This window comes from Micromys minutus, assembly GCF_963924665.1.
Source record: "Micromys minutus genome assembly, chromosome: 10".
NCBI classification, from domain to species: Eukaryota; Metazoa; Chordata; class Mammalia; order Rodentia; family Muridae; genus Micromys; species Micromys minutus.
In genome coordinates this window covers 16978960-16991818 of record NC_137979.1, presented here as the reverse complement: position 1 = coordinate 16991818, position 12859 = coordinate 16978960, and the positions used below count along the sequence as shown (strand labels likewise).

The 12859-nt window shown below is 50.3% G+C and overlaps 1 protein-coding gene across 2 annotated transcripts in view; it reads left to right on the top strand.

Annotated features, from left to right (window-relative positions):
• ARHGAP44 (Rho GTPase activating protein 44) overlaps positions 1–12859 on the top strand; it is a 163853-nt gene that overhangs the window by 149222 nt on the left and 1772 nt on the right. Inside the window, exons 17-20 of one of the 2 annotated variants that reach the window (XM_080923191.1) lie at positions 4301–4528; positions 6129–6286; positions 8108–8485; positions 11101–11152. In XM_080923191.1, coding sequence (XP_080779317.1) covers positions 4301–4528; positions 6129–6286; positions 8108–8485; positions 11101–11108 — 772 coding nt within the window. In that variant the 3' untranslated portion in view covers positions 11109–11152. The remainder of the gene's footprint in view (positions 1–4300; positions 4529–6128; positions 6287–8107; positions 8486–11100; positions 11153–12859) is intronic. The other variant, XM_080923190.1, reaches the window with a different exon arrangement.

The following is a 12859-nucleotide window of genomic DNA, read 5'->3' as shown; positions in this document are numbered from 1 at the left end:
ACAAGTACCTCGGCCATATAGGTAGGCTTTTCTCTTATTAGACCATAACTAAGTTATCCCATTTATTCTAATCTACCTTCTGCCATGTGGCTGATTACCTGTGCTCACATCTTCCCCAGGTGGGTGGGGATCACCTGTTCTGGCTCTATCCCAGAATTCTCTCTGCCTCCTGGATATCCCACCTATTCCTCCCTTTCTATATAGGCTGTAGGTTTTTTAACTGACATGTGGTGCATCCATAGAGTTCACAATATATTCTCTTCACTCTCACCCATCTGTATCTGTATTCTATGGCTAATAGTTGCCAAGCCTGGGAATTCCCTCCAGCCAAAATTCATTGTCCCAGAAGCCACCCTGCTGCTCTGAACAGAGGAGGATATGTTGTCACCACAAGTCCCCACCTTATCACCTCATAAAATCCAAACCTTTTGTAATCAGGCACACTGCTTCTTAAACATACTTTGTGTGTATATTAGTTTGCTTCCATTGCTATAACTAAATGTTGGAGGCTGGGTGATATATAAAGAAAAGAGGTTTGCATAACTCATGGTTTTGGAGCTTCCACAGCATGGTGCCAGCTTCTGTTTGGCAATAGTGAAGGCCACATCCCATGACAGCAGGAGCACATGTGAAAACAAGAGGTGACATGTCAGCAAGACAGGAAGCCAGAGAGAGGTTCAGGCATTATACCTGTATAACATCTCTCCTGTGAGGGGCCAGGTTCCATCAGAACTTCTTGGTTCCTTCTGAGAACAGTGTTACTTGTGTCCCCATCACCTCGTGTGAGGTTCTAGCTCCTGAGGTTCCACCAGCTCCTGGCATCTTTTACCACATTCTCAGAGGACGCCTCCCCCAAACCACAGTTCTCTCTCTCACACCTGCACAACCCATCCCGTTATTCCTCAGCCTCTGCTGCCAGGCAGCGCTGTAAAGGGGTGCCAGATCTGCCATCTGTCCTGTGTTGCTAAGTTACCCCTGTGGATGATGGAGGTAGGAGGGGGTCTTTACCTTGTCCTGTCGATGAGAAAGGAGTTAGAATGAGTCAGTAGTTGGTCTACCTGGAAACAGAGGTGTGGACCATCTCAGAGCCCATTCCTTGTTAAAATCTCATTTAAAAATCCAAAGTGTGATCTACAGCAAATCTCCTGCAAACGGCACTTGGCTGTGCCACACACTTGTAATGCCAGCACTTGGGAGGTGATTTTTTTTTTTTCAAAAAGCCTATAAATAACAAAGAAATAAATGAAAGATTCTGGTAGGGAGAGAGAAATGAAGACTCCGTGCTTTCTGTTCATAGATTCCCCATGTTTGGTTTTGGCCAGGGACAAGGGTCTAAGGCACATACTTCACATATCAAGACAGACCTGGACCCTAGGTTTTCCCAGCATCCCTCAGTTCCTACCTGGCATACCCTGCTCCTAATACTAAACTTTCCAGCCCAGGCTGCCCTTCCCCTTAGAGGTTTCTTCCTACATAATCCAGACATTTTGGGCTCCTCGATTTCTCCTCTTCTCTCTCTGAGAGCTCACCCTTTCTCTTTCTCTTCTCACCCCACCCCCTCTCTCCCCGTGGTGACTTCCCTAACTTCCTCCCTTGGGGCCAGTGAACTCCCCCAACCAAGAGCAACTTTTATATGTTCTAATCTGGCTTGAATTGGCTCATTCCGCCTCCACCCCAACCTTAGTTTCTCAGGTTCTCCCTAGCCTACTATTTGCTTCCTTTCTCTAAGGCCGAGTTCTCAGTCCTCAGTCATGGGGTTGCTGGAACCTCCATATTGACTTTGAGTGTCCATCGACAGCACCCGCTGGGGTCAGCTCTCGATTACGCTCACTTCCATTTCATCATCCTTAAACACAACGGTTGTTTGTGAGAGCAATGAGCAGAGACTTGAAACTATTGATAGAGACATCTGCTTGGATGCCCCTGGTTTGTGTACCACCCCTGCTGGGCAGAGAACTGAGCAGCTCTGTCATTACTGCCTTTGGGCTGAGTTTGTCTGGACATCCAGACATACATTTGGTGTCTGAGAATATAGCCGCCACCTTTGCTACAGAGTCACTCCAAGGTTTATATGACTACTTGAAAATGTCAGTGGACATGTTATGTGTATTCACTGAACTCACAATGTTCTACCCATCAGTCTCTTCAGCAGGCAGAAGGGTGATTGGCTTAGCCCAGCAACCTCTAGCGAAGGTGGCAGTTTTGCACTCAGCTTGCGGTTCTTAACTTCTGGCATTTGCCAGTCCTAATTACCAGTGCTTGTTTGATACCTAACTGGCACCCAAGCCCGCTCCTTCTCCCCGCGATTCAGATCAATAGGTACTCTAGAGTCGGAGGTTAGACGCCCCTCTTAGAAAGGGAAAGCAACCCTCACAGCCCTGCTTCTAAGGACCTCGTTTCTTCTCCCCGATGAGCAGAAGAGGCTGGTGAGGTGTGGAGGGCTGGACTGCAGGACTTGTGTCTGACTGCCTCCTGTGCTCCCTGACCACTGCCGCTAAGTGTCATCAGCCCCCACCCCTTGTTTGAGAACAAGCTTTCTCCTGCCTTTTTCCTGATAAAATTTCCAAAACCCAGTAAGCAATTTGCTAATCACCCTTGGCCTGCTGTGACTACCAGGGGACATACATTGACACCTGCCCCAGAGTTTATGACCTTCCTGAGGTTTTTCTGGCTGTCCAATGAAGGTGTCTATTCAAGATGACTTGAAAGCCGATAAACCCTGGGAAGAGATACTCCCGTTCTTGAAGTCACAGGGGATCTGAGGCATGCCAGCCATGACACTAGTAATGAAAGTTTCAGGAAACCAAGGCAGCCTACAGTTGCTTGCTAACACCCGTACCAATCCCCTCAGACAGGTCCATGCTTAGGCATGCTCCTTAAGGGAGCTTTCCCACCTGCAGCGGCTCATCTCTGTATTTGAATTGGTCTTTCATCTCGGTGCACCTATGTGGTAGATGTGGCCATTGTAGACATGCAAGATCGCACGGTGGGATGGCTCAGTGCGTCCGACCACAGAGAGAGAAGAGCAGAAAATAAGCAGATGGGGGTTCTTTTATGCTCACCCTACTGTGTGCTAGAGATGGGTGTGTCCTGGACTATGGCTTGAGCTTGTACAGAAGTTCACGTCTCCCTCTATACTAGAATTCTTGTTCATGACACTGTTGCCTGAGGGCAAAGGACCAGGTCCACTGGACCAGATGATGGGCATTAACTGCCTTCTGTGTCCATGCAACTTGGAAACAGATGCCTGGTTCTCGGATGAATCTGTCACCCCATCGCCCTGCTCTGCAGCTCCCTGTCTATCTCTTCACCTGCGTGGATTTGGCTTGTGCGGACCCTGGGCAGGCTTCGAGACCAACTAAACAGTAGTCATCACACTATATGAGCGTTACGTCAGGACTCAGACAGGAAACCCCTTACAGACACTCCATCTCTGTGTCCAAAGGAAGGTGGAGATTTGTTGGCACTAATACCTGTATGTTTCTGTCCCTGCAGCCTTAGGAAAATCCAAAGGTACAGTATCCTCTGGTAGCTATGAGGTCACTTTCAGTCTCTTAAAGCAAGCAAGCTGTGCAGTAGTGAGCTCGGCAAGAGGGTGGATGTGCCGTGTTTGGTTGCTTGGCCGATTTACTTGGAGCTGTGTGTCCATCATCAAAATAGACTCTGAGCCTGGAGGGACCATAGGCATGAGCAGCCCCTTCCATGCTATATAAATAAGCAGCTGTGGCCTACAGAGGTCACAGGCAGACTCCCCAGCACTAGCAAAGCTGGGACTAGACCCCACATTGCACAAAGGATGCCTTCAGAAGTCTCCTGCTGGTTGGTTCATGTTCGAGACTGGTGCTGTCTGTCCGTGCCCCGCTCCCCCCTTAATCTCACATGGGAGGAATGTTTCCCTTGCCCCCCAGGTAGGCCACATTCTGCTCTGAGGACAGCTTGAGTCCCACACCAAGGATGCTTTGGGGGCCATTGTCCCAGGGCCTGCTGGCTTTGGCCGAGGGTGAAAGCACAGCTTGTGGACTTCCAAGCTGCTGTGCCCTATTGTGCTTCTCCACTGTGGGAGGGCAGCTCGTACCAGGCCTGGGCTGTGGGACTGTGGGTCAGCAGGTCTCCATCAGCCCAGGCACTGGAGTGTCGCTAGCCATACCTTTCCACTGTGGGCATTGCTTCCCAGGACCCAGGAGGGTGCTAAGCCTGCTGCTCTCCAAACACAGATTGCTTGAATGTCTCCGCTTCGTGGGGGAGGGACCATGTCACCTGTCACGTGTGGGTAAGCAGATGTCTTTGTGTCCCTCGCCAGCATGGGTGTGAGGGTCATGGACACATCTTGGGTGGCACGAAGAGGCTCCTCTGCTGGTCGGAAAGCATCCTGCGCCCCGCCTTCCATGCAGCCTCCTGCCCCACCCTCCGAGCTGGCTGCACCCCTGCCTTCACCCCTACCGGAGCAGGTCCCAGACAGCCCTGCCACTCCAGCTCCTGCGCTCTCTCCATCAGGTGCCAGCCTGCAGCCCACCCCTGAGCGCCCCAGGTAAGCCCAGCCCCGCCATGGAAGGCTGGCATGTGTGCTGGAGAAACTGGGCTCTCCCTCCAGGCCTCCTGGATCTCCTCACCCTGCTCTCACATCTAAGCATTCACGTTTGGCTTTCTGCATCCTGCCAGTCATCTGCATCACCTGCCTTGGATTGCCATGTGAAGTCCAGGCTTTCCAAGAACAGCATCCCCAAGTGGACATAGAAGGTGGTACTTCTCCAGAACTTACCAGAACCTGCTGGGGACTTCCCATGGTCCGCGTCCCTCATCCCATTCCCTGGTTCGAATTTTAGGATGTCAGCATTTCTCCCTTCTGCCCTTGAGTTTGTAAGGGCCAATTTTGCTACTAAATTTAGTGCAGACCAGAGGTGTAATGGGTGTGGGATTTGGTGGGATTGCAGAGAACACCTATCCCATCACCAGTTCGGTGAACATTACGGGATATTCCTCCTGTCCAAAGCTAGTAACATGATCTCCACTACACATCCCATGCCCCAGTGACAAGAGACAACAGCACTGAGCTTGATACTGCCCAGGCTGTAAGGAAAGGACACCATACCTGGTGACGCCTAGGCAGAGGACAGACATGGAAGTGGGAGCAGCCAGAGAAGTAGAGAGACTGTTTGGTGGCTGTCTCCGTGCTAGGGGTACACACATTTCTATGGACGCTGGGTAGGAGGGGATGCCGAGTCAGCCTGGGCCTTCAACTCACTGTTCCTAAAGGAGATTACAGATCCTTTAATGAGCAGAATGTGATTCCATTTCAAACTATACAAGTGAGGAAGGGGAAAAGCAGAAATTCTGGGAGGCGCACCCATCACTAGGGATACAGGGGAAGTTGCTGATGCCTGTGCCTCAGATAAGGCCTTGAGTCCACGGGAGCTGCAGACAGGGCAGTGGGAGTATAGAGATGCACAGGCTGGCAACCGTGGGCCCGTCAAGCTGACAGAGAGGTGAGAGACGCATGAGCAAACTGACTGAGGTGGTCCAGATGGACTGAGGTGGTCCTCCCTTGCAGTAGTCTATTTCATCACTTGCATTTCCCATCCTACAAAGGAGATGCTGTGTGGTATATGCCTGCTGTACAAATACTCGCTGAGAATGGGTCCCCTGGGCTCTGCAGGCATCCCAAGGCATTGGTGCCTCTCAGGAGCACTTCTGTGGAGGGCACTCACTGGTGTAGGTGATTGCAAAAGTCACACATACTGAAGAAGTCCCCTCTGCCTAGAGAGCTGTGGCTAGAAGTGTGGCCACAGAGGTAGTGTCAGAAGCCCTTGCTGGGGACACAGAGCCCTCCTAGCTTTGGTACGGCATGGTGGATGAAGGAAACCGTTGGGTGTTTGGTTTTGGAGTGACTTAGAATTCCCTGGTTGCGGACAGCACATTGGGGTGCCACATATGTGTTCCACATGGCTCACTGGTTACCTGAGGGCAGAGGACCCCAGGATTAGCACTCTGGGAAGGGACAGTCAGAGGCTTTGAGAGGGGATTGAGAGGAAGCAGTTAAGGACCTAGCCACTCAGCACTCCGGTGAACAAGGTGGAAACTGAAGTTGTCCGCACTCAGGAGTTCCCCTGTCCTACATGCTTATGTTTCAGTGTGTCTAAAAGCAAGGAACTGTCACCAGGGTCTGGGCAGAAAGGAAGTCCAGGTTCCATCCAGGGGACAGCCTGCCCAGGGACGCAACTGGGGCCACAGCCGGCTGCCAGCCCCAGCCAGCTTCCTGCAGACCAGAGTCCTCATGCCCTCCGGAAAGGTAGGTTTCCCTGTTCTGACCATTCTTAAGCCAGAGATGGATGCTCTTCCTGTTAGCAAGGGCCTCTGAGAACCTGTGCTTAGCAAATCATTTCTAGTCCTGCCACTAGAGCTTTGAGAAATCACCCATCCCTTCCAATGAATGCACTATATATGCAGTGGGCCAGGATGAGACAGGTGGGGAACAGAACTTTTGTAGTACATCATGATGCTATATATATATATATATATATATATATGTATATGTATACACACACACACACGTATATATCATGGTGTTCTATCACATCATCCCACTGAATTACCACACCACTACGGAGAAACCACTGTTCTTCACGTATACAAAAGAGGGCTATTTGTTTTTTTAGAAGAGGCTAAAATAATTACCCCAAAGGCATGTAGTGACCAATAGAAGATAGAAACATGACCCAAAGTGGGCAGAGGCTGTCTCTCTCCTCCACACTGCAGGGTAGACTAGCCCAAGAAATAAGATATCCTCAGCCTGGATTTCTTTCCTGGAGTAGGCATGGGGAGGGGCAAAGGTGGGAAGAGCCTGCCAGTCCTCTCTGTGGATGTAATGGGTTCCTTCTAGCATTACTCAGGGACCAGCAGTCACTCCTCTGTTGTAAAGACCAACAGTGTTGACGATATTCACATTGTTCACATTCTCAGGATGTTTGCCTATCAGTGGGATGTCCAGGGTGCTTGACTCCACGGTGGAGACCATTGATTTTCAATTCAAGGTAGCAGGCATCCTTGAGGATTGAGTAAATAAAGGGGAAATGGAGTTACTTCAGAAAGGCTGGGCCAATGGTGTGCTTTAAAAACGTAGCCAAGCTGGATGTAGTTCAGTGCTTGACCACTTTCCTACTCCCCAGCATCGCAAAACAGAAATTACGGTTGGTTCACCCAGGTTTGTCCCAGGGAGTACAATTCTTGATGGAAACTTGGTAATAGAGAGTGACCCATAGCCACAGTCTATGAAGGGGGAGGATGAAGTTACCAAGTTAAAGTTGTGAGGGATGGCGTGCTAATGTTCCATCGCACCGCTGGGTAACTATAGTCCACATACAAAGATTAATTAGACATTTCCAAAGAACCACGGGCATTTTGGCGAATCCCCAGCTTGGAAATGACTGTAATTTGGTCATTATCATTGCATCCCATTGATACGCAGAAGCTATTATATCTATTAAAGATTAAAAGCACAAGCTTGAGGTGGGGATCTGAGGGGATGTGGGCCTAGGGGTGTCTAGCTAGAGGATTTATCACTGTGGGAGACCAAGGTCACTGTGCTGCTTCAGACAAAGGCCAGTTATTCCCAGGAAGCATCCCAATCAGTGACACCTCAAATTAGATTCTTCCTCAGTAGAACCAGCCTTCCTGACTCACCCTTAGAATTCAGTGAGGAGGGAGGGAGGGAGGGAGAGACAGACAGACAGAGACAGAGACAGAGAAAAAGGCAGAGATAGACAGAGACAAAGGGACAGTGACAGAGAGAGACAGAGACAGACACACACAGAGAGACAGACACACAGAGTGACATACAGAGAGAGAGAGAGAGAGAGCGCGCGCGCGCGCGAGAGAGAGAGAGAGAGAGAGAGAGAGAGAGAGAGAGAGAGAGAGAGAGAGAGATGAGTTAGCAGCAGGTGGCAAGGTAAGGAAACTCGGAGTTCTCTATCCATTTTTAAAGCTTATTAGCTGCTCTTGGCCTGGCATGTGGAAGCGGTGGGCCATAGGACCCATGAGGACACACACACGGATGTACATCCTGGTGGGCCTCCCCTGAAAGCCATGTGTCCTATGTTGTTTTCTCTTACAGTTTCGAAGAAGTTGGCACCAATTCCTCCCAAGGTCCCCTTTGTGCAGCCAGGGACTGTTTCTGATCAGCCCACTGGCCAGCCGTCCCCAGTCAGCCTGTCTCCTACTCCACCAAGCACCCCATCCCCCTATGGACTGAGCTACCCTCCGGGGTACTCCATGGCCTCTGGCCAGCTCTCTCCTGCCTCAGCTCCTCCCCTGGCCTCTCCCTCTGTCTTTACAAGCACTTTAGCCAAATCTCGGCCCACCCCTAAGCCCCGACAGAGGCCCACCCTGCCGCCTCCTCAGCCTCCCAGTGTCAGCCTGTCAGCTTCAAGTCCACAGTCCACAGAGCACCCCATGTTAGACGGCATGTCGCCGGGGGAAAGCATGTCTACAGGTAAGTGGGCCATGGGCTGTCTGCAGGGCTCCTGTGAAGCTTAGGGTGCCAGAGGCAGGACCAGCAGCATCACTGGCTCTCCTTAAGCCCTCGGGAAAACTGTCCTGGAGAGCAGCATTGTGCAGGGAGCCCATGGGACTCCTCCAGCAGCTCAGGGGTCTGAGTCCAAGGTGTTGGTGAGATTGTGTCCTTTGGAATGAGGCCTCCAGAGAGGCTGGCATCAAAGCACAGAGGTGGTGTCACCTTCCCCCAGACAGAGCTCAGCAACTGAGACGTACAGATACTTATCTGGAAACGAGAGGCTAAGAACTAGAGGGTTTTCCTAAGGAGAAAAGTAAGCCTTGCTTGAGAAAAATATATTTGCAGATACATATTACTTATGGCTCACCTCTATGACAGGTCTTCTCTAGCCACACATCCTCAAGGAATTAGTGGAATCCACAGTTGCTTAGCTGAGTTTTAGACTAAACTAAATTCAAAACAAACATGGGGCTGTCTTCCCAAGGACAATATTGTAGTTACCGTTGGAAAAAATGGAGCATTTAAAAAATGTCTCCCGGCCACTTGCCTTATACAGTTAAAAAGTCAAGGGCAGATCTGTGCTAATGTTGCATGAGCTTTTCCTTATTTAGGGAGATTAGCACAGTGTTGGGCTGAGTCCTTGAACAGGTTCATTTCATAGGGCAGACAGAGCCTGAATGCCGCTGTAGGGCACAAGCCCAGATAGCAGGTGTGGCAGCCTGGGAACACTGCATACCCACAAACATGTCACATTATGCACTGCCATGTATGCATGGCACATGCACACTGAGAGTACATATATTCTGCACACCGATCACATACAAACACACCACCCCATGTGTGCACAGCACATGTACACCACAAATACATACATATGCACCTATGCATACAGCACTCATATATGCGTATTATGCATGTCCAATGCATGTTTACACCACAAACTCAGATGCGCACATAGCATACACGTATATAATATACATACCACACATACACTATCTTAGGATCCCTGTTGCAACCAAGACCAAAAGTAACTTGGGAAAGAAAGACTTTCTCTCACCTTAGAGCTCATAGCCCATTGTTCAGGTAAATCAGGCACTGATGCAGAAGGAGGGCTGCTGATACTGGCTTTCTTCTCATAGCTTCCTCAGCCTACTCTGTTATAGCAGCCAGTACAACCATCCCAGACATGGCATCAGCCACAGGGAGCAGAGCCTCACATCAATCATCAGTTAGGAAAATGCACCACAGGCACCAGAGGCCAATCTTGTGGAGGCATTTTCTCAATTGAGGTTCCTTCTTCCCAGATGATTCTGGCTTGTGTCACATTGACATAAAACTAGCCAGTGTGCCACAGTATATACACCACACCCCCATATGCACACACACACACACACACACACACACACACACACACACACTTGTATACCACACATATAGATACATACATAATCACATATGGACTACACATACACATACAGCACACACAAATATTTATACCACACTTGCAACACATGTACATGATACACATACATACACATACAGCATGTAAGTATACCACACATACATACACACCTACAGATTGCATGAACAAATACATGCAATATACATGTATACAACATATACATACATGCACATACTATGTACCCATACATGTAAGCCACATAACCGCATAAGACTTATGCAGGGCATAGTTCAGTGGCAGACCTTTTGTTGTACCTGAGTTTATCCCTAGGACACATATTAAAAAATCCACATACTCACATGCACCGTGTTCCACATTACATACAAAGACCATCAACCTACCTGGATACAGTGGGGCCTGGCATTAGATATTGCTTTCTTTCCTCACCACGTGAGAAGGCAGCCAGATTTTGTGGAGTCCAGCTTATGGGTGCCAGTGAAAATACTAGTCAAGTAGCAAGTGCTTGTGATGGGTTAGGAGTTGCAGTATTACGGGGAGAAGCCAAGGTGGCACGTGTTGACTAGATGCTGCTTTCACCCATTCCGTAGCCTAGTCAAACCTAGGAACTTTCCGGAAGAGGCAGTGAGCAGCCTTCCTGTGAGTGCGGCAGGGGGATGTTACCCAGGCAAGGCCTCCTCGGGAGGCAGTACCTGCTCCGAGTGGGTGGTGGCCAGAGGCAGCTCTCAGGGGCTGCTGCATCAGCACTCCGGCTCTGCCAACTTTCCCAACCACGTCCAGGCATGGATACAGAGTAGCCCATGGTACAGGGCACAGGATGAACAGCTGTGTCACTCCAGGAAGCAGAGAGCGCAGATTGACAGAAGTGGTTGGTGGGTTATCTACAGACATGGAGGGACAGTGCCTTTGCAGCTTGCGAGGCATTTCATGAAAGGTCACTTTCCTCAGCCCAGGCTCAGTGTCTGTGACCTTGACATACTGCCCGATTGTCCCTGTTGTGTTAATGTTCCCTGGGCAGCAGACGGTCATGTGTCGTGTATGTGTAGGTCTCTGACAGCGTGGAATCTGTAGTCGGTGTGGCCTATCCGGGACTGTGCCGCGGGCAGTGTTTTTTGTTACGTGTGTTTCATCCTGTTTGTTCCTCTCTCCGAATCCTATCATTATGTTCTTGCAGCTGTGTGACATGAGTGACGCAGTGTTGGATACGTGTGAGGGGGATTTTCAGGGTAAGCTGGCCCCAGCTCACCTCGCTTTACCCCTCCTAGCCAGCCCAGACAGCAGCCTGGTCACCACCCATCCCACCAGCCCCTCCTCTCACTGCATGTGGCTCAGACCCACCAAACGCATGCCTACTTCTCTAACTGGCTTTTCCAGCCTCAGGGATGGCCTCCTGGCTTAGGAGCCTGAGGCTTTCTGAGATCACTGACCTGTTTCTCCTTTCTTCTCCTTAGGAGCTGGGAGACACACCCAGCAGGGAGGGCCCGGGCCCCTTCTTCCTACCCTTTCCTCAAGTTAACAGTTTACCCTGATAACAGACCTGTTCAGATAGGCGTATCTGCTGGGAGCCTGCGCTCGGTTCAGTACTGTTCCCTGCAACCCATTGCTGAGGGATTTGTCTTCAAGAACGCTCACCAGGCGCTGTCTGGCACAGGGCCACTACCTTGGTTGGTGGCCATAGATTTGCACCAGCTGATTTAAGCAAGTACCATTGTCGGTACTAAGGCAGAGCTTGGCAGTCCTTAGGGCAGCGCCTGAGGTTCTGACACTCAAGTGTGTTAGAACACATCTGGTCAGGAGTAACAGCTACTGACAGATCCTCTGTCCAACCCTGGAGAGTTTGGGGGACTTTTTATCAGTATCTACTTAGGTTTCCTCTCATCAAGAATAGACACTCAGACCTAAAGACCAGGCATCAGCAAATGAAACACAGAGAGCTGAGGGGATTTTGTCCTGCTGACTAGCAGCTAGGTATCTGGTACTCAAGTCTCCTGAGGACAGACAAAACTTCCCTGAGGCTTCTCCCATAAGCCTTGTCCTCTTGCTGAGTGACCCTATTTGCTCAGACTTTAAGGGCACTGCCAAGGTAAGGCTGAGACAGTTCTGTGCTCGCCGGGCACCATCTGAACCCTCATACTCATTCTCAATGCTGTTACCCTGATCCGACTACAGGGGAGCTTAAGCTTGTCCAAAGCCAGGCCTGCTGTGACAGATCTGCAGGTCTGTATCCAGAGAGCCTGGGCAGGTTCCTGGTAGACCCCCCACTCCCACCCTTCCCCCTCCTCCAGCAGCCCACCACGCACATGCAGAAGAGAGTCCACCTTTAAGCATCCTGTGGGATCCACATCACATACTGCAGTGGGAGCACTTATTATTGGCTGGACCAAGCATCAGACCCCAGATATGCCCTACCACCGTTCAACCAAACAGGCTTCGATGGGTAGAGCAGGGGTGTCCCAGTGCTCGTGTGTCTGTAAAATGTCTTGGAGGGCAGTGTCCAAGTGTAATACCTGTACATTCAGTTTGGTGCCCCTTATTTGGAACATGTTTTATTAAATTTTAAAAGCCAACAACAAGTCACCTGAGTGGCCTAGGGCTGTCTGCTGGGATGCTGCTGCCAGCTAAGGCTGACACAGCTCACAGAAGTCCAGAACTGAGTGAAATGGGCAAAAGGGATGATACAACCAAGAGGGAAGGACGGATTCAGAGCATCCATCATCCCAACTCACCTCCTAGAGCCCAGGGCCTCAACAGGCCAGGATCTCCAGGAGCTACCCAACTGAGGCTCCAAGACCACTCCCAGTGTGGTGTCCAAAGGGCTGAGTTCCCACCTGATGGCCCTATGAAGTCGTTTTATTTTTGCTGACTCCCAGATGTCAAGACATCAAGTCTTGTAACTTCTGGTACATTCATTCTCCCTGCCCTTGTCAGGATGT